General features: G+C 29.2%; 1 protein-coding gene across 1 annotated transcript in view; it reads left to right on the plus strand.

Annotated features, from left to right (window-relative positions):
- The window catches only part of LOC124352916 (serine/threonine-protein kinase 10-like), an 88,481-nt gene that overhangs the window by 15,406 nt on the left and 50,508 nt on the right, over positions 1–22,567 (plus strand). The window contains 6 exon segments of the mRNA XM_046802644.1: positions 468–908; positions 1,491–1,655; positions 7,967–8,165; positions 8,443–8,573; positions 8,762–8,980; positions 12,477–12,581. Coding sequence (XP_046658600.1) covers positions 750–908; positions 1,491–1,655; positions 7,967–8,165; positions 8,443–8,573; positions 8,762–8,980; positions 12,477–12,581 — 978 coding nt within the window. The 5' untranslated portion in view covers positions 468–749.

The following is a 22,567-nucleotide window of genomic DNA, read 5'->3' on the forward strand; positions in this document are numbered from 1 at the left end:
TAACTCCAAAGGATAAGTAATAATTCAGCATAATTAATTGATGTTTTTACTTTTAAAATATATTAATGAAACAACAGAGTTTTAGTATTTAATAGTGCCTGTCACATTATTTATACATTTCATTCTATGTAAGACTATTGTAATGGGCATTCATTGTACTCTACTGTGTAGAATTGTGTGTGATTCTTTTATTAAAACTGTATTAATTAAATTAATTTTCTCTCAATGGATTATTAATTTTTAACGTGTAAAGCAGTTTTAAAATTTATAAATTGTTTTTTAATTCTTAACACAACATTTCTATCACTAGAGTGTAGCAGATTATGAAATGTATGTTAATATATTCATGATATTCAATTTGTGCTGTAAAGAAAGATCTTCAATATCTTAAAATGTTAAACGTACAAGTTTTAACAAAATTATCATTGAAACATGTAATTTGTAATCAGATTTTTTGTTTGTTTCAGATTTCTAACATTATGTGATACGTAATGGGTTCAGTGGAAAGGAAAGACTGTTACAACATATCAAGAAATATGACTTACAGTTTATGTAAATCTGGTATCTGAACGTAATGCAATCATGCATGTAACGTCACCTGATTGTTGTTAACTAGTGAAATTCAATAAAAGACTAATTATCTCGTGATGTAGTTTTGTTAAGTAATCTTGTGAGCTAAATATTGAAATTAAGATCATTATTAAACCAAGTGTTTTGCATTTTGTAATTGTCGTAAACTAGGTTACAAAATGTCGTTTTTTAACAATTTGAAGAAAGTTCTTCACTTAGGCAACAATGAATCAAAAAAGAAAAAGGTGTTTAACAACATCAAAATGGAATGTGACCCTGAAGAATTCTGGGATATGATTGGAGAGCTTGGCGATGGTGCATTTGGTAAAGTGTACAAGGTAAGCTTATAGTTTTGTTTCATACATACCTCAATTGAATAAACACTACTGTGAATTTATACATGGATTATCATGTGATTACAGATAACAATTTATAATTTATTACATCTATTTTTAAAATGAAATGAGTTCAATTCATCTACATATTTTGAAACATGGACATCTATTTTTCTCTTAAGTAAAAGTCCCAGATTTGCATTGATACAAAATTTTAGTAATGTTAAATAATATTTTTTACACTGTGTTGTAGTACTTTTTTTTAATTCTTCATAGCCATAAACAGTCATTTTTAACTTCCATTTCTGTATACTGATGAATACAACAATGTAGGTTGGAGAGGGAATTTTTTGTAAATAATTAAAAATTTATTTTTAAAAACAAGTAAAAATGTTGTATTTAATACATTGGTTTCAAGAATATTCATTATTTCAATGTCCATTTGCTCAAATGTGCAAAGTAAAGCCACTTTTGAGTAAGTCCTGAAAAATCCGTAAAAAACTATTACAATAAACTTAATGTTTCCATGTTATTTTTAGCCAGTTTATGTTTTATGAATGTTCTCACTAAGTAATTTTATTTTAGGCACAACATAAAACAACAAGACAACTGGCAGCGGCTAAAATGTGTGCTCTCGAAGGTGAAGACGACCTCTCTGATTTCATGATTGAGATTGATATTCTCTCCGAATGTAAGCACGAAAACATAGTGGAGCTCCATGAAGCATTTTTCACCAATGGAAAGCTTTGGGTAAATAATTTGTTAACACTTTCCTTGATACTCTTGGATAATTTAAAGCCCAATGGACCAATAAAATAAAATTGAATTATTCACATATTTAATTATGAGTAATTTACTATTATTGTACAGGAATTCCAAGGGACTGAGAGAATTCAATTCAATTCAAAACAGCTTTATTCACTTGGCATATACACATATATACAAGAATAGTGTCAGGATTTAATTCATGTTCTTACTAAATTAAAAAAAAACCAAGAATACATAACAGAAAATACAAGATATATCAACAGGAAATAGAAAAGTTTAAAATACAATTATTACAGTTGTTAAAATATTACAATTAAAACAGTTAAAATGAAAACAGTTAACATTAAAATTGAAATTAAAACAGTTACAAGGAAAACAGCTTTTGGCATAAAACTATTAACTATGGAGTACTCCACCTCCAGAATCATCACATGAATTCATTAAAGGAATGTATATAGCCTTGTTGATGAGAAACTTGTTCAGTTTTGTTTTATTTTAAATTTATTGAATGTAGCCTTTGACTTAATTTCAATAGAAAAATTGTAAAATTTTGATCCATTATGCTTTAGTTTCTTTTTAACAATTTGTAAGGTATGGAGGCTTATTGCTACCTTATTACGATTTCTTGTGAAATGGTTGTGATTATCTCCTACCAATTCTAGTTCCTGAAGTTTGCTTTTAATTGACAAAATAGTTTCAAAAATCTACATCCCATAAATCATCATATTTTCTTCTTTAAAATATTCCTTAACAGATGTTCTATTATGAAGATTAAAAATGATTCTAATGGCTTTCTTCTGCATTTTTAGAATAGAATTTAGATTATTTACAGCAGTAGCACCGTAAAGTGAGATTCCAAAAGATATTGAGTGAATATATGAAAAATAAAATTTATTTTTCATATATTCACTATGAATATAAGGTTTATTTAATAACCTTTACTGTTTCTTTTTCGGACAGGTTTCTCAGTCTAATTAATGCATATAAATCTGATGAAATGTTGGAAAGGTATTTTTATACATCATTTTTCCAATTAAGAGTTTTGTCTATTTCTAAACACAAAAATGTAATACTATCCTTATTTTCAATTATTGTTTTACAAATTGTGATTATAGAGTAAAATTTGTTTGTAGTTTGCTGAGTTTGAAAATTAATTACATTAGTTTTGTCTGCATTTAGAAGTAAGTTATTAGAATTAAAATATTAATTTCATAAATTTATGTCCGAATTTGCTTTGGTTTCTAGTTTGTTAATTGTTGAGGCTGTAATTTTCAAATTAGTGTCATCAGCATATAGACATAATTTACTACCCTCACTGAGTTGAGGGATATCTTTTAGTTAGCAAATTAACAATAAAGGACCCAAGATAGATCCCTGAGGTATTCCATACTTTACTTCTTCCATTGAGGATTGGTATTAAATTTTGTAATTGTTTTTAATTTGAAGAATTTCCACAAATTGTTTTCTATTGCAAAGTTATGACCTTATCCAGTTCAGTTCATTATTTTGTATTCCCAAATTACTCAATAATAATAATAATAATAATTCATGAGATATCTAGTCAAATGCCTTATTCACATCCATAAACTAACCAACTACTTTAGATTTTCTAACTAGACTGTCAATAATTGATTCAACAAAATCCGAGGCTGCTGTTAAAACAGACCTCCCATGTTGAAAAGTTTCAAATAAGTGGTTTTTTTTTCAAGGAAGTGTACAAGTACGGTATATTTTTTAGATGGAAGCTAACAAGCAATTGGTCTATAATTTGATGTTGACTGCTTATCTCCTTTTTTGTATAAAGGTTTCAGTTTTGTAATTTTAAGTTTGTGTAGAAAAATTCCAGACATTAATGAAGCATTTAGTAAATGAGTAATTGGTTTCAGTAAGACTAGTTTAGCTTTTTTCAAGAGCACCACAGGAATACCATCGTATCCAGAAGTAAATGAATTTTCAACTTGTTTATGATTTTCTCGACCTCCTTCTCATCAACAAAGCCAAATTTAAAGCTAGGTGTACTAGGAAGTGTACCAGCCTCTGAACTCTCCCCCACTACATATCAAGATGTTTCCAAGTTTGGTATCACAGTATTGTTAATTACATTAGAAAAATAATCATTAAATATCTTACAAACCTATGAAGGATCTGAGCACACTGTACCATCAACTTTTAGAATTCTTGTTTGGTTTGTCCCTACTTCCGAATTTATTAATTGCCAAGAGGTTCTGTTTAAATTATTTGAATTATTAATCTTTGTTTTATAACTGCTTTTTTGAAGAAACCAGTTTTTTTCTTTAACTGTTTCTTTTTCTAACTTCCTTTGACATGGCTTTACTGTTAGACTCTCTAGATATACTGCTTAATTTAATTATTTTTTGTTTTTCCGATTTGAGCTAATTTGAAATCCATTTTAGATCATGTTGCCTTGACAGAATTTTAGGAAAACAAGAATTGAAATTGTGCATAAAAATGTTATGGAAAGAATCATATTTTACTTCAACTGGTAACAAATAAAGATCAGCCATGATTCAGCTTGCAAAGTTTTGATAAACTGTTCCACATTAGAGTCTGTAAATTTCCTTTTATACTCCAATAGTGTGTTAGAAGAATTATTTACTGCAGTTGTAATAGTTAGTATTTCAAGCATCTGACGATCGTGATCGGATAGTTGAGTGTTAATACCTGTTAAGTACTAAGAAAGTAATTTTTACAGACTAGGTAATTCCTACAATGGTTTTTAAAACTTTCTTTTACAACAAAAAGATTTTTGTAGTACCAGAGGAGTACACGCTGTACAAGTGGATATGAAAAAAAGTGTAATAGGCATTTATAACTAGGTTAATAGTTGTACAGGTCTTTAATATTTTTATTAGCTACTACATAAATGACTTGTATGGTTTTCCAAGGTTACCTTACTATCTAAAATTATTTAATTGATTCATCAGTATTAGTAACTGATTTAGGATGAGGTAGTCAGTTAATACTGCTGTTCAGTAAAATTTTACAATGCCCATTATCACTGTTCTTACAGTAAAATACTGACCAAGAACGTACTGATTGTCTGATATCAGTCCTATTAGAGAAAATTACGTCATGCGAGATGACAGTATGGTTTATCACTGGTTTGTAGAATTGCAATGTTATGGTCCCATAGTAGTCAAGTGATAATGGTTGATAAGAGGCATACACAACACCTGTGCAGATAAATGTGTCAGTGTGAATTGCAATCAGCATTGTTGGTTCTCATGTCTATTGTTTCGAACCTTTGTGCCGCTGTTGGTTACCTTTATACTATTTCCAGCTTTCAGTACAAACCAAAATCATCAAAATAAACTCTTTATGAAGTGATTAATCATTGTGAACTCATCCTCTAATATCTTACTATTATTTGTATTTCAATTACAGAATTATACTAAATTATATTAATTAATTGTACAGCAATAATCATTTAAATAGCATACTTTACGTAGAATAGTAGTAAATGTCATTTAATATATAATTTAAATAAATGGATTTACGTTTAGTTATAAATTTATATGTTAGTTTAATTGTTTATGAGATTAACTGGTAGGGAGTACTTTATAGTCCTAACTTCGCCTGTATTAAAGACATTTTGATTTTTATTTCATTTGCATTTTTCATTAAATACCAAATATAGAATAAAATATGTTCAATACTTAATAATATTTAAATAAATTCAAATTATAATATTAAGATACTCATTAATCTTTTAAAGATAAAAAATATTCATGTACAGAGAAAACTTAAATTACATTTTTCAGATGTGTGGTCAAAACTCCTGGGTTAAAATCAACACAATTTCTACTACACAGATTTTTTTAATAATTGGTTGTTTGGTTTTAAAGTAAACTAAGTACTAAGTTGGAAAAATAACAGTTTATCATATTGTTTACAGAAATGATCATGAATAAAGTTTCATAATAATTTATTTCTTAACACAAATGTTAGTATTACACTTTTTTTACTATAAACTATTTTGTTGTTGCAAAACTTTATTTTAAACGTGCTTTTCATTTTATGGAAACAACACGTTTTGTACAAATGTATTTAAAATGTGTACTAGTCAGAGTATTTTTCAGTTTGCAACACATTACATATTTCACATCTTGTTAAGGTTGTGATAAGGTTTCAATAATGCAAAATTATTCAACATTTATACAGAAATACCTATTGGGCACTTTTCTCATAATAATATTGAATTTATAAGTCTATAAACAGTATTAACATTATTTCTCTCCCCCACCAATCCACATAAAGGTTTAAAATTACATTCATTCAATCTTTATAGACCATAATCTTGGTCTGAAGTATCAAAGTAAGATTCACATGTGACCTCATTGGCAGTGTCATTTTGGTGATTATGTAGATAAAAATGTTGGATAGTCTTTATCATATTGACAACTGTTAATAATATATAGCCATTTTTTAGACAATTTGATATGGTATAAATAGCTGATCACCAAAAGTTTAGATATTGAAGATATACACAAAAGTCTGTTTTTTAACAAATAAAGTGTACATCTTTCTAGGTTCTAAATCTAATGTCATCCTAATTGTGTTCCACAGTAAATTTGTTGAATTTCACTTGTGGAACTGAGTTAATTCAAATTTACTGTTTTTATATCACACTACATGTTTCGATATAATTTTAATATGCAGTAAATAAAATATGGCATTTAAAGTGTTAAAAATACAATCTGTTTCTCTACCAGAATCAAGACTGTATAAAACAGAAAAACATTTTGTTGTAGTGCATTTACAAGACATAATTACAATTGATTGAATTTGAGCAGAACTTTTTTTACAATTACTTCACAGTCAAATTAACACAATTACATCTCCATACAAAGATGGTATTAAAACCGTATTTGTATGCAAGGTCTGTTCAAAAAAATATTGCAATTTTTTGTTTTATTTTTTCCGAAAATTATTTATTCATCAATCTCAGTTTGTTCCCCTTCAAAGTAACCCCCATTAGATATTTGTGCCAACACTTCTTCTAATCCTCGAAGTACTTCAAAAAGTCTTTTTTTGTGATCTCGTTCAGCTCCTTCTTGGATATAGTCTTTATCTCGTCAATCTTAAAGTAGCTTCGTCCTTGCATGGGCCTCTTCAGTTTTGAGAAGAAAAAGTCACAGGGGGCCAGATCTGGGGAATAATACAGTGGCTGCGGCATCATTAGTGTGTTTGTTTTGGCCAAAAACTCATGTGCAAGTAATGATATATGAGCAGGGGTGTTATTGTGGTACAAAAGCCAATTTTTGTTCTTTCACAAATCCGAGCATTTCTGGTGAATTGCTTCGTGCAAATTGCGCATAACTTGCAGATAATATTCCTTATTGGCAGTTCTGCCCTGTGTCAAGAACTCATGATGCACCACACCCCTGCAATCGGAACAAAACTAAGCAAACCTATCACATTCAACCGAACTTGGTGCGCTTTTTTTTTGTTTTCAAACATGCGGCAGCTTCCATTGGGATGATTGAGCTTTAATTTCTACTTCATAAACATAAACCCATGATTCGTCACCAGTTATGACCCTCTGGAGCAAATTTGGGTCATAACGGACAGAGTTCAACAGCTCATTAGCAATGGTAATACACCTCAAATCTGACCAATCAAATCCAAATTTTACGATTAGAGAGGACAAAAAGCTAGGTTTTAACACTAGAGTTTTGTTCGGATAGGAAGTGCAGGCATGCTTGCCTTCACCAGATTGGAAGGGTGTTCCTCTTCTTCATAAAGACCACACAAAAAATGGGTTTATTTCGTGCCTTTGAGCACTTTGCCACCCTTAGAGAGATTCTGTTTGAAGTATCTTGAATGTCACAAAGGTTACATAAGTTTTCTGTAAATTAAAGTATTTTATTACAATTTTCATATATCTGAGTTTTTCCTTCTTGGACATTGTCCTGGTCCCATTTAGCTGGGCTAATTGGACTTTTACTATATATCATTCTCAAAAATAGTTTTGGTACAAGTACATTTTATACAAGTTGAATGCAAATTGTATAAGGAACTAAAGACACTATACAGCTCTAGTTTTGATCAAACTAAAGCTTTAAACAACCTGAAAACATGTTAGGATCATTGAATAATCTGTTGTACATGTAATGAGGCCTAACATGTTGTAAGCACTGCTGACATTATTCTGTGCATGGTCTTGAAATTGTAAGTTAACGGTCACCAATATAACCAGATCAAAACATCTATCCACCCTAGCAAGTTCGGTATAATACATAACATATCTGATTAATATTTTTTGTTAACAGATGCTGATAGAGTACTGTGATGGTGGGGCACTGGACTCAATCATGGCTGAGCTCGACAAACCACTCACGGAGCCTCAGATAGCATTTGTATGCCAGCAGATGTGTTTAGGTCTTAGCTTCCTCCACCGCAGCCGCGTCATCCATCGCGATCTTAAGGCGGGCAATGTCCTGCTCACCATGGCAGGAGGAGTCAAGCTGGGTATGTCAGTTTCAATTATGGTGTTACATTTGGATTCTTCCTATAAGTAGTTTTTACATCTATACAGAGAATTACTCTTCTCACTGAATACAGAAGTTATGAGATGTTATATCAGTTATTGTTTTGGAATCTTGTTATATGCCATAATAATGAGCAAGTTGTAAGCAGCTAACATTCTTTTCTCTTTAGAGGAAGACAGTCACAACACTTATATTTTAAACTTTAGTTTGTTTTGGGCAAAATTTATTGTAATAATGCATTTTAAAATTTTTTGTAGCTGATTTTGGAGTTTCTGCGAAAAATAAATCAACGCTTCAAAAACATGATACGTTTATCGGGACACCATATTGGATGGCTCCAGAAGTTGTTTTGTGTGAGACCTTCAGAGATAATCCCTATGACTTCAAGGTATGTTGGTTGTGACATGGCTTTGTTTAGTTTATAGATTTTATGTTGAATATTTGATAGTTCGTGAGTAAAAGCTAGTTATTTATTACACTAAAAATATTATTATTTATAATGTTTATTCAAATTCATATTGTTCATATATTCATATTCATATTCATGAGCAATAATTATGTTTTTTTATGTTACAGGTTGACATATGGTCATTAGGAATTACACTAATAGAATTTGCACAGATGGATCCCCCAAACCATGAAATGACCCCAATGAGAGTACTTCTAAAGATTCAAAAATCTGATCCTCCAAAACTAGATCAACCTTCAAAATGGTCAAAGGATTTTAATGATTTCATTGCAAAAGCTCTGGTGAAAGATCCTACGCAAAGGCCGAACGCGGATGATCTGCTAAAGGTATGTAATCAAACTCAAATATTTTATTCAACATAGTAGCAATTTATGTCTAGAATTGGAGCCAAATAGACTACTCAAAGCATATATAGAATTCTGAAAATTATTTTAAATTATAATAAAATTAACAATGGAAAAAATGTTGTTAACTTTACCCTTTGATTATCGCGGTGTCGCCATATCCAACGCAGTAAAAAGCTTGTTAATTGCTGGCATCAATCAGCTTAACAATATTTAGGTGATATTTAATATGGTACTTATTCCAAATATCCGAGTAGCCATATAGCTCCATTTGATATGATTGTATTGATTAGTATCAGTTTTACTTTGTTTTATCCCTTGTAGGTCTTGGGAATGATTAGTAACTATAATGCTATGATGATCTACCAGCCGATGAATTGTGAATTACACATTTGGCTAGAAGCAATGTTAACTTTATTCCGTAATTGTGTTTTAATGTAAAAACAAATCATAAAGAAGTGTACAATAACATTTATTGTAATAATATCAATATTGATTTTTTTGAGGTATGGCTAGCAAGCCCAATTGCACTGTGACCTGAGGTCTTTTGTGCTCCCCTAACTATTAGTTCCCATCAAGTTGCAAGCTATAACAGAACTCTGCTAGCTCTCTGGGATCCCCCTTGTATTGCTGCCAAGTGCATAAGAGTTAGACAATCCATAGTTGAAATTAGTTTATTATGTAAGTACTGTTTTAATTTGTGCTTTATCTTGTCTTTTCTTTATAACAATGAGTAAACAATACTTTGCAGACAATGAAAACAGTCTCTTACAGGCTTTAGACAAGAGTATTAACTCAACATATCCCAGTAGTAGGCTGAGTGGGGCTGTTGATCAAGCGGTAGTGTTTTTCAAAAATTGTTTTTCATGTTTCTTTTTATTCTGAAAAACATCATGCAATATACATGAATGATTTTGTTTGAAATTTCATGGTCTTTCACATGGTATAGCTAAAAACTAAAAAAAAAATACATATGGATAATTAAAAGTTAAAACAAGTTAAGTTAGTTGGTTAGTTAGTTAAAAGTTTATAAGAATGTCAAAACAAATTCTTACTAACAGTTAAAAAAATATTCTTTATTATTTTTACTAGAAGAAACACATATTACACTCTTAAGATTATTCCTGAAAAAAAAAACAAAAAAAAAGATGAAAACCTGTCTTGTGGTTATTTATTGAACAAAAGAATTTTGTTCAAAAAGCTTCCAAATATACAAAAATCAGGTTAGCAATATAAGTGGGCAACATAGGAAAATAGCTGTGTGGCTCAAAGATTTAATCTTGATGTATCCAGCTATCTTGTTAAAATGTGATAATTGTGATAGAAAATTTGATTTTAAGATGTTTTTATTCTTTACAATAAATTATAAATCTCAATGAAAATTTAAAATCTCTTATTAACAGTAGTACAACTTTGGGCTGAAATTTAAGCATATTGCAGCAGACGACAGACAAAATAACAGTCTTAAAGCATGCATGGTTATGGTCAGACTCCCAAGATTCGTTTAGCAAATACATGAACTCGTTATCTCAGGTCTCCAAGACCTTATCAGCAGGTCTAGTGTGAAGTAGATTAAATTTGGTAAAAGGGTCAAACATATTCAGAGAATTGAATTGACAGAAAGGACCAATTACTTGAAGAATTTTGTGATGACTTGATAATTATGTACATTTGTCTTAATTTAATACAATAGTTATGAATACCAGGCATATTTTTTAAGTAAGTATTGTTTTGAAATTCCCACTCTGCAGCGCTGCAGTTGGTGTCCTGTGCTTGCACACTGTCTACCTCAAACTGTTAACAAGACACAGATGCAGTTATGGTAAAACTTGATCATTTTTACACCTGTTAATGAATATTTTTCATGTCCCTGTCAATTGAGAATCCCACAGACTGTGAAGTACATGCTGTTATTTGTTTTCTTGGTGCTAAAGGTAAGAAAACAGTTGAGATTCACTGTCATAATTGTGAAGTGTATGGATAAAACATTATGAGCATTAAAACGGGCAACAGCTTTAAAAGATGCCCAAAAATGGACTCGCTATTAAATCAGGTGGCAATGATGTATGACAACAGCATGCAAAAGGCTGGTTTAAGATATGATATAGGGTGTCAATAAAGTTCGTGTATGTAATAAAGGTGTCGTACTTGATAATTCGTGAATGATTACAGGTAAAGGGATAAAATTTGATACATCATTCCTGAACATATAAATTTACTTTTTTTAAGTAACTGCCATTTTTTTGTCATGTCAGGAGTGATGGTCCGCAAAGAGTCAAAAGGAAATCTTAAATGAGAGGATATCGAGTAGTACATAAAATTAAAGGTATTTATTATTAGAGTACAATGCCGCAAATCCAACCTCAAATGGTTCATTCATAAATAAATTATATTTGTTTAAAGTTGGAACATTTACAATGTAGGTCCTGTTCTAGATGATTAAATATTCTTGTCTTGGCTCAAGTTGTGAAAGTTAAACTTTGTCAATGAATACTGAACTTAAGAAATAGTTTTTATGTACGTCTTTCCAACTGTCACGTAACTGGTGGACAATCAATTCGAATATTTACTCTATAAAATGTTTATGTGGTTAGTAAACATCAATTATTCAGTAAGAACTTCGAACATCTGCCATTTTGCACTGGATTAACCTTCTTAAGTGCTATTTGGTGTATTCATCTCTGCCAAACAACCCCTTTAAAATTATGTACATCTTGAGCTATATGTGTGTTAAATTGTTTGCTAAACTCCTTGTAGATCATTCTCTATTGTGAAGATGTGAAGAGGTAGTTAGTACCTTAAAAACTTTTAACTAACTTACCATCTTTTATCGTATGAATACAGAAATATAAAAAAAATGCAGAAAGGGCATTAATGGTACTAAATGTAGTGATACCTCCTCAATGTAGTGTTTCTAAATGTATGTCCATACAAATGTGAGTTAAGTACTTATTCATCAAGATGAAAACAGTCACTCTGGATAATTTATTAACAAGTAGCCTATGAATGGATGCAGTAACAAAATATGATTGGTAACTAAATCCTATGGATGTAGCTATCTATGTACTAGCTAAATTACTGGACTTTGATTAGTACACTTTCTAGACTATGTCCACTGAATGAATGAATTAAAGTTCCATCGGTATGGTTGAAGTGCACTTTGTTTAGTAAACACATAAAATGATAAACCTGTTTTGATGCTTTACAATTATTCATGATTGGTTCACATTTGCATTCCAAACAAATACAGATATAAGCGTGATTATTGTATTTGCCTTATCTTTATTTAGAGTTTTATATTTAAATATCTAATTATTAACCTTAATGTTTGAAAATGAATAATACATTTTATTAATATTTTTATAAGAATAATATTTTTTCTAGTGAAAATTAAATCCTGTTATACAACAAAAGTCATGTTATTCTGGGGGTAGTCAGTATTGTGTATGATGTATAATTTTGTGTTATAATATTTCAGCATTCGTTTATCTGCAATGAACTGGAAGTGAAACCAATAAGAGACCTTCTGCTAGAGTACAAGGCTGAGGTTGTTGAAGAAGAAGTGGTGGATGAAGAAGTGGAGGTTAGTAGTTGTTTATACATCAGTTCAATCTTGTATATAACTGCCGTGAAATGGCTGATTGTTCCATTGTGATGTAGCAAATCTTCTTTTTCTTATCAAACAACAGCTACTATACAATTTAACATAAATAATTTCTCGCACATTAAATGTCTAATAGTATACATTGTCCTATATATATGAAAGTATAATTGGCGTAAGTATGGTGTAATTTTCAATCATATTTGTATAGGTTTACCATAAATGTTTCGTGTTAACTTTAACTATATTTAATATGTTTTAAAGTCATTGTAATGGAATACATTAATAGGTATTTTCCTAGTTAAACACAATTATATAATAATGTAAGATTAGATATGTTTTGTTTAAAATTTGTTGTACTTTTTTATGCCTAATACAACTTATGGTGTTTTATTAGTTTCAGAAATTTTGTCAATTTAAATTTTTATTAAATTAAGATATTGTGGGTATTGGGCAAAGGAATATTTTAACAACTTTATGTTAAACTGTTTTTGTGACTTAACAATCAAAATCATGTTTAGTTAGGTTCTGTGCGCACATAAACATATGAATTTGTATATAATATGTAGCTGACTCAAGTGAATTTAAATTACTTATGTGAAATGTTTGAAGATATTAAAAAACTGGACATATTATATGTTTTCTCAAACTTGAAAGATAGTTTTTCACTCCTCTTTAAAATTTTTTTGTCATAATTGAGAGGTGTTTAATTGAGAATTCCTGAGGAAAATAATAAAAATTTTAGAATTTTTTTGTATTAACTTGAGTTGCGAATTTTAGTATTAAATGTCTATGTAATGTGTGGAGTCCTCTCCCATGTCCCAGCTGCCATTCTTGTCTCTCAGAGACCTACATGTTTAACAGGAGTGTTCATTCTATGCAATGGCAGCTCGTACCTTGTTGGCATATTAAAGTTATTGAACTTTTACACTTGTATAATGAAGTTTCCCATCATCATTTAACTTCAAATCATCAAATGATGTTTTAATTTTGAATAAAATACTCAAGCTCACTGTGACCAATTTTTTAATATGAAGACTTCTTTTGAATCTGTGCCATTTGGTTATGTATAGTCTTGGAAGCTTCTACTTAAAATGTCACTTTAGTAATAGAAACATCTTCGCGTTAGTTACAGAAAAATGTGCAATTCAATGTCCAGTCTCCAGTAGATCTGGACACTGATAAGATATTTTAATTTTAAGAAATTAATTTGAATTGAATTGACTTTTTTAAAGGTAACAAACAAAAGATTTTTATGAAAATGTTTTTAAATTGTGGTGATAAGGCAAAAGTAAACATTTATTTAAATATAAAATTTAATAATCTGTTCTGTTAAACCAAGTCACAAATTTGTTACTGAGCATTTCTAAAGTTTTAAAGTTTTTATTAAATATGACTTATTTATGATTTGGATGTAGATTTACACTTGATTTTATTCCATGCTTACGTAGCGAGCTAGGAATAAGAAAAAACACAAGGAACAGTACCAAAGAGTTGGTAAGTTAGAAACTGATCTAAATCCCCATTCGTCATCAAACTGTTTGGATGTTACAATCACAAAACAAATGTTGTCATGCATACAGTTACGGTAACATCGTGGTGTGTTGGTGGATGTTTTGTTTGTTGTGTCTGTTGTTAAATATTAATAAGCCAATTAAATTGTTTTTAAAAACCTTACAACTTTCAACTTACTTGTAGATGTGTAATGTCCCTGTTCCATTCTTTTCTCTTTCTTGAAAGGGTTACAAAATATCTGTAGTAACTGGTCAAGGATCACAAGTACTATTGTTTTAAAATAGGTTTTAATTGTTTAATTTTCTCTGTACTTTAACACAACCATTACTGGTCTTTTTCATTCAGTAAAACAAGCATTGTAGTGGAAAAGATAAAGTGAACATCTTTCACTTTAGATAGTTATAAACTCCCATTTTATTGGTTTGGTTTTATTTTTAGTATTACATAAACCAATATATCACTAAAGATTTTAATAACATTTCTGTGTTGTAATTTTTGTAAGCTGATAGATTCTAATGTCCATTTTCCAAAAATATAATTTTTGAGAGTAACTTTATATATGAAGGCTACCCAGATAGTAGATTACATTTTAATATAATCAAAAAACAAAGTCCAAGGAAAAAATTGTTTTATATACACTTGAAAGTGATACTAAAATACTATTTTTCAACATAGTTACCATACCAATTTAGGCACTTATCATAGTGTTAAACTAGTTTTGACATTCTGCTGCTTGACATTTCAACCAGGTAGTCACACGCTCCCACAGTTTCACGTTGTTATCAAAGCGCTGCATCGCAAGCCAGGTCTTCATTACTGGAAACAGGTGGTAGTCGCTAGGTGGAAGGTGGACTGTAAGGCGGATGTGGAAACACCTCTTATTTCAAAGCATCCAGGACTTCTCGAGTCCCATTTGCTGTGTGTGGTCAGGCGTTGTTGTGCAAAAATATTTCGAACTCAACTTTCCTCTGTACGTGTTTTGTACTGATCTTCTTAACTGTCGCAAAGTTTCACAATGTCTTGCAGAATTTATGGTTGTTTTACGCTCTAAGAAAGCAGAAAGAGAACTCCTTTCAATGTCTCAAAAACCATTTGCCATAATCTTCCATTTCAACAATGTTTGCATACACTTCCTTGGTTTTTTGGGGAGTGTGTGTACGCTCACTGCATAGTGCAGTGTTTTTTGGTTTTGCAATTCACATGTTTTACCCAAAGTCTCATCTCCTTTGGTGATTCGATCAAGAAGTGAGTCACCATCTTTTTGTAAGTGTCCTAAAGTGTCAATAAGGTAGCCATATGCTGATTTTTATGGGTTCTGTTAAAGAGTTTTGGTGCCGATCTTGCACAAAACTTATGGTAACCTAACTTCTACGTAACAATTCCTTGTAACAAGCTGCTTGAAATTTGAGGAAAATTAAGTCAAGAGTTCTGTTATTGTGAATTGGTGGTCTTCTTTAATCTTCTCATCGACTTTAGAGACAGTTTCATCGATCACAATGCTTGGCCGTCCACTTTGTTTTTCATCATGGACATTAGTTCGGCCATTTTTAAACCTAATGTATCACTGATGCACTACACCTTCAGTAATCACATTGTTCCCATAACCTTCACAGAGTTGGTGATATGCCATTGAATGGAGAAACGCCCTGACATAAAAATGGCCGTGTTAGACCCGCCCCTAGCAGCTGCAGAGTAAAACATAATCTACTTTTTGGATAGCTCTCATAGTATAATCTTTAACAGTATTATTTCCGCGTACATCTTCTGAATGTTTCTTTTTTCTATTGGCTATCACTGTAGGTTTCTTCTCGTTCTTAAAATGACAGAAAAATAAATCACTGTTTATTACTAATGATATATTACACAAAATAATTACAGTATTTATCATTACTTACATCGATTATATTTAATGGAATTGGGATTGTGATTTTTATGAAGGATCTTTGCACATATTTTTTTATTTAATTTAAACCATCAAAATTCAAGAACTTTTGATCTGCAAAAATATGTTTAATTTCAAGTTAATTTTGTTTTTGTTTTCTATGAGGAGGTTATTTTCAAAAATAAAAAACTCTGATTTTATGTACAATTTGTATGTATTATTAAAAATAAAAATTTAAAACATTACAGACAAAACATGCCAGCAAAAACATTTTCAAACTTATCAAACAACTTATCATGTCCCAATCTAAATTGTAGTTTCATTGTAATATTTTTAAAAATATCACTCACCAAAGTGATCAGAGCAATTTTGTATTTTTTAAAGGTTGAGAACTCAATGGAGATTGAGGACACATGTTGTTGTAAAGAAAGGGACACTGTTTTCATTCATATGAAACTTCAACAGGGTCAGTAAATATTCTGTTCTTGTCTGCTTATTTTAATGTTGCAGATTGACTAAAGTGATACTAGGAATATTTCAAAGTCGGTTACCTACATGTTTTTCTTTTGATTTTTTGATAATTTACCCTCAAAAGGGATATGTAAACTAAACTGTGAAAGCTAGTATTGCAAGACATTTTAAAATAATCTATAAGTTATGAAAAAACTTTGAAACAATCTGTCAAACTTGAGAACCTATGAATTTCTTAGCAGTACTTTCTGTTTACCAACAAAAGTTACAGAAAAATTTCCTAGTTATTTCACCCTTATTGGTATTAAGTAGTTATTATTATAAATATTATAGTAACTGCATAAATATTATAACTATGCTTCTTTAATTATTTGTAAAAATACATTACATCTTGTTACCATTTTATATATATATATATATATATATATATATATATATATAAAATGCAAATTAATTAAAGTAAACCACTTTTTGATTAATCAAGTCACAGTATTTTTTCAGTGTTTAAGACAACATTGATTATGTGTAGCACTATTTGGAAAATGCTATCTAATAAATATTTCATGTTGAAAATTAGAATGAAAAAGTTATATGTTTCTTCAATATGGGAGAAACATTTGTGTTTATATAATTTGCATTAAAGAAAAATGGGAAAGAAGAAATATTTGTTAAACTAAGAAACCCTTTTGCTACTGGAGAAAAGCAAACCCCAAAACTTGCACTCATTTAAAAAGCAAATTATTTAGCATAAAATTTATTCTGTTCTGGATAATGGCTATTGTAAATCATTATATAGACTATTACTCCATAGGTCCCATAGTAAATGTTTGTATGTATAGTGTCCTGCAGGACTCATCTGTGGGTTTGCTTCAGGGAATTTCATGAACATTTTTTCATGTGTTGATATCTTTATAATTTCCAAAATATTGGATGCAAAATTAATAAGTAATTTTTCTTTAGTAGCCAATATTTTTCTTGTTAAAAAGTTTGAAGACTAAAATTATTATCTGGTTGGAAATAACAAATTTTGATTGAGTCAAATATTTACGTATCAAACTGAATCATTCATTTTAATACTTTTTAAGAGTCTCTTGCAAGTAGGATTGAATCTAGTTTCTATGTGGGGTTTTGATACAGGCAACTTTGGCTTAGAACAAACAAGACAAAGACAATCAAAGACAGTTTTGATTTGTTTGTTCTGAAACAGCATAAAATCAAAATACTTTATTAGAAGGATACTTCAGCTTCTTTGCTTTGATCAGATCTATTCACATAGCCAGTCACCTACTTTCCTTTTTTGAAATACGTTTTTCACTTAGTTTTATAAATGTATATACACCTCTCACACTATTTTCATCAATGTTGACATCTCACAAAGTTTTTTTACATATGTAAATATGGTGTTGAAATAATGTAACCACAATGTGTTGTAAGTTTGTATATTAAGCTGTGTAATCGATGGAGCGGCATGTGCACGTGTGTTAATTGTTACGTGTGTCACTGTGCATGCGACTTACCGGAACCCAATACCTGCATGACGCCCTGTGAGGTACGGATCTTTCCAGGTTTCTTCATTTGTGACTTCTGTTATTATCTAGATTCAATAGAATACCATATATGGTAGGTAAGGTTGTTAAAAATGTTTTCTTATTGATTCACTATGATGTGATAGTTATTTTGAAATATACATTGAAAATGTAGTATTGAATATTTGGAACAAAATAAATAATAATTTAGATAAAACAATAATGATTTAAACTCTACAATAATAAAAATGCATACACCAATTTTTTTCCAATCCATGAGACATTATTTTTATATTGTAAAAGTAAATTTGTTGCAGAATGGTTATAAGATTTTTTGGTTTTCCTTAAATCTTGGAAATTAACAATTTAATTAACAATTTTAATTAACAATTTTTGGGGTTGTATTTATAATATTAAAAATTACTCCTCCCAGAAAATAGAGATAGGAAGAGACCTATTGAGAGATTTGAAATATGTAGAGCAGTTTTTAAATATTACCCGGCAATTAGGATCTGTCAAATACACCTTGTTACTGAAATTGATAAAATTAATTTTTGTCCACTTTATCCCATAACCCAAAACTTTTTAAATAGGCAGCTTATAATGCCATATTCTAAAATAATCTTTTAATGTAAGGCAAAACCTATTACACCAAAACTAATTTTAATCGTTTATAGAAACGTAAAAGTGTTTTTAGATGCTTTAGTATCTTGATTTTTACTGAATGTAAACTTTTATGTAGGAAAGTGTGTTTGCAAATAAGGGTTTTTTGATGTTAATTAATTTTATTGTACGGTATTGTATTGTGTTATTTTAATAAGTTGTTTATATTAAAAGTATTTGAATAGTCAACCAACTCAATCATTCTTTTTGGATAAGAGATAAATGTAAATATAACAACTCATTTTAAATTCACAACTTAGCTGCTCTTATCAAGTATCCCAAAACTGTTATTAGAAATTCTGCTGAAATATCAAAAGGATAAGAATCCTTAAAATCACAATGTGCATAATAATATCCTGAGTATTGTGTAATGTGAGTTTAACTAATGTATGGGAAATAATAATTAAAACTGTTGTCCTTCAGTTTGAAAAAAACTCATCACAAAATATTTATTTTTCCTTCAGGCAATCAACAAAAAATCCCAAAGTGCTCAGTTTTCTGAGATGTGATATCCCAGAAATACTTAGCTTAAATTGGTAGTTCTTTTAGCATTTAACTAAAATAATAATAAAAAAAAAAAATAGGTTTACCAACAGGTTATTTTTGTTTCTTAGGCCAAGAGTTCATATGTAAAAAAAATCCAAACATAACTCTCAGACATTTTATATTGTATGTTTTAGCAGTTAAAAAAAGAAATAACAATTTTGTTTACTAACAATCTTTATACGTTAACTTATTTTGCATTGATTAAACTTTATTCAGAAATAAAATCTTATTTTCAATTGATCCTGAAAATTAGAAATTAAAGTGATTTGGAAAATTGTTTACAACTTTAATTAAAATTAACTGAACTTACTTTAAATTAATCTTAAGACATGTTTGCTAAATAAGTTATGTATTTTTTTATGACGACAGGTAAACCTAACTTTATTTTATTTAAAAAGATATCTATTTATAATCTAGCACAAAGTTTTATATTTTAAGTTGTGACAATAAATTATGTCACACTAAAATTATTATGCAACATCAACCAGACATCTTTATTGCTGCAAGACATCTTTTGCCAATATTTCACTATTGCAAAGCTTTTTTTATAAAAGCACAATACAATATTGTGGGAGATCATTCAAAAGGTTATATTATAATACTTAAATATTATATTATGTAAGTATATATCAACATATATTTATTAATTTCATATTCATTTGTAACTGTCTTCTAGAACATGTTATAAGTACAGTGTAATAACAAATGCTCAGTTTCAGACACCAATACAAGTAAAATGCTTTTGTTATATATTATCTTTGATCTTTTGTTCAAGATTTAATTTTAGTTCATTTAAATTTTTTTAAATATTTACACATATCATATGTTTGTGTGCTTTATTGTCAGGTAAAACAGCACTCGGAAAATATAAAGAATATATAAAAAATTCCTTTGTTAGTAATAACAATGTGTTTTGTCAAATTTTAGAAGCATTAACACAGTTTTAAATTATAGGAACTAAGCTTTGGTATTGTGCTAGTTAATTTTGTAGTTTAAATAATTAAATTAATTATCAATTCCATCTCAATTATATTATTACAATAAAGATTAAGTTTAAATGTAATCTATATTAAGTAATACTTAATAATTTATTAGTAATTACTATCATGATGATTAATAATATGATAGTAAACTCAAAAGAAACTCAACATAGTACCATCAAGGTTTGAAACAGCATTTTACATTCTTGATCTCATCTAAATTAACCTGAAATTATAAGTAAAAAAACTTTTTAACAAAAGTACAATATAATAAATTTAAAATCAACAAAATAGTAGAACACCGTTAAATAAGTTGACATATTGGAAACTTATTTTCTAGAACAAATCCTTATGATCAAAACCCATAGATAATTTTAATTTTTACATACAGTTGAATATCTATCCTAAAAAATATGAATGTTTGTTTGGCCTTCTTTTTACATAAATTGTACATTTTAAGAGAGAATCCTGAAAAAGAATAGGAAGCACATTCACTTACCCTTTCTCAAGTGTTGTATAAGCATGGCTATATGACTTTCAGTTTTTAATGCATGTAGGAATTTTCTTACAGGTTTACCAACAAAAGATTCTTCTTAACTTTCTTTTCAATGCAATTTCCTTACATTGCATGCAATCTTTTTAAATTAATGCTATAAATTTGCCCATAATAGATTATTTGTTGTCAAGTTTAAACTATTTAAAATGTATATACACCTTTTCGGTGTGTATAAAAAGTGATAATCCTGGTTTGAAGGGATTTTCAACAGTTTACTCCTCTATCATCAAAAAGTCAAATGTGGTGAGAACTAGATATATATATATATATATATATATATATATATATAAACTTTGAAAAGCCTCAAAAGTTGAAAAACATATTAGTAAGACCAAAACTACCCTCTGATGAGCTAACTCAAAATTTAAACAAACTTTTTGGCTGTGAACCCTGTTTTAAGCCTCGCTGCAAAACATGTAATTTAATAATAAATTCAAAACATTTCTGTAGCAGCACAACAAAAAGAAATTATCCGATAATTGGTAAAATGACTTGTGAATCCAGCAATGTCATTTACCAATTGTCATGTAAAGACTGTCCGAAAGACTACATTGGTCAGACCATAACTCCATTGCACATTAGAATGAACAAAAATCGCAGCGATACAAACCTTAAAATTAAATCAAATCCTATTTCGGCCCATGCAATGGAGCATAACAAAAAATTCGATGAATGCTTTTCTCTAAAAAGTATTAACAAAATTCAGAACCACCATAAACTTAAAATGAATTATTTAGAAATAGCTCATCAGAGGGTGCTACAAACTAAACATCCGGATGGTCTAAATTTAAGATATGGATAGCAGTATGTATAAATATTACACTTTACAATTTAAATTTATAACATTACACATTTAACTATAAATTTAATTTATAACTTTATATTCCTTGTATTAAGTAAAATTATTTACTCTTTGTACGGAATTCAAAATTAGTTTTATTAACATATTATGATGTTTCTTTTGTTTATTATTTTTTGTTGATATATTTACTTATTTACCTATATCTCTTGAAAATGTCTTAAGGCGAAATATAGAGAATTTGTATGTTCTTTTCTTCTATTTTTTCTATTCTTATTGAAGATATATATATATATATATATATATATATATATATATATATATATATATATATATATATAGTTCTCACTACATTTGACTTTAACTTGATATAATTAACTATCAGTAATGTTACTGCAAATTGACACATTAAGTTTTGTAAGGATAAATTGAGTCTCTTCTCTTTAGGCTAATTAATAGTGTTTGTGTAATTTTATACATTTTCGTAACCTCTCACATTCCTCTATGTATGTTATTGGAATCTGACTTTAGTCTTCTTATATGTTGAAGGAGATTGATTACAAAATGTTGTATTCACTATTAAAAATCTTAGAATATAATTCAAATAATATTTCAATAAACTGGTGTTTTAATTAATAAATCTTTGCACCAATTACAGAATGACTTGAAATGTGAGTCATTCAGATATAATAAACCCAGTTTCAGTCCTGTACATGGAGATGGGTGTGCAGCTAGTGCAGGATACAATACCAGTTCTTAACGGCTAGGCTTTCTGGTTTATACCTTATTATAACTTTGCTAGTACAATTAAATTATTTATATATTTTGTCCTTGCTGACAAAATTCCAGTTTTGTGTAATCAGATTTCATATGTGTAATAAAGCTCGATAAGTTCCAATTTGGTCTCTTGATTGAGTTCAAACTAGGTAACTAATCTCATCATTTAATTTCATGGATTGAAATCGCATTGAATCAATTTTCGACTGGATGGTAAAAATTTTAAACGGCATAGCATAGGTTTCACAAGAAA

The sequence above is a fragment of the Homalodisca vitripennis genome, chromosome 1 (genome assembly GCF_021130785.1).
Source record: "Homalodisca vitripennis isolate AUS2020 chromosome 1, UT_GWSS_2.1, whole genome shotgun sequence".
NCBI lineage: Eukaryota > Metazoa > Arthropoda > Insecta > Hemiptera > Cicadellidae > Homalodisca > Homalodisca vitripennis.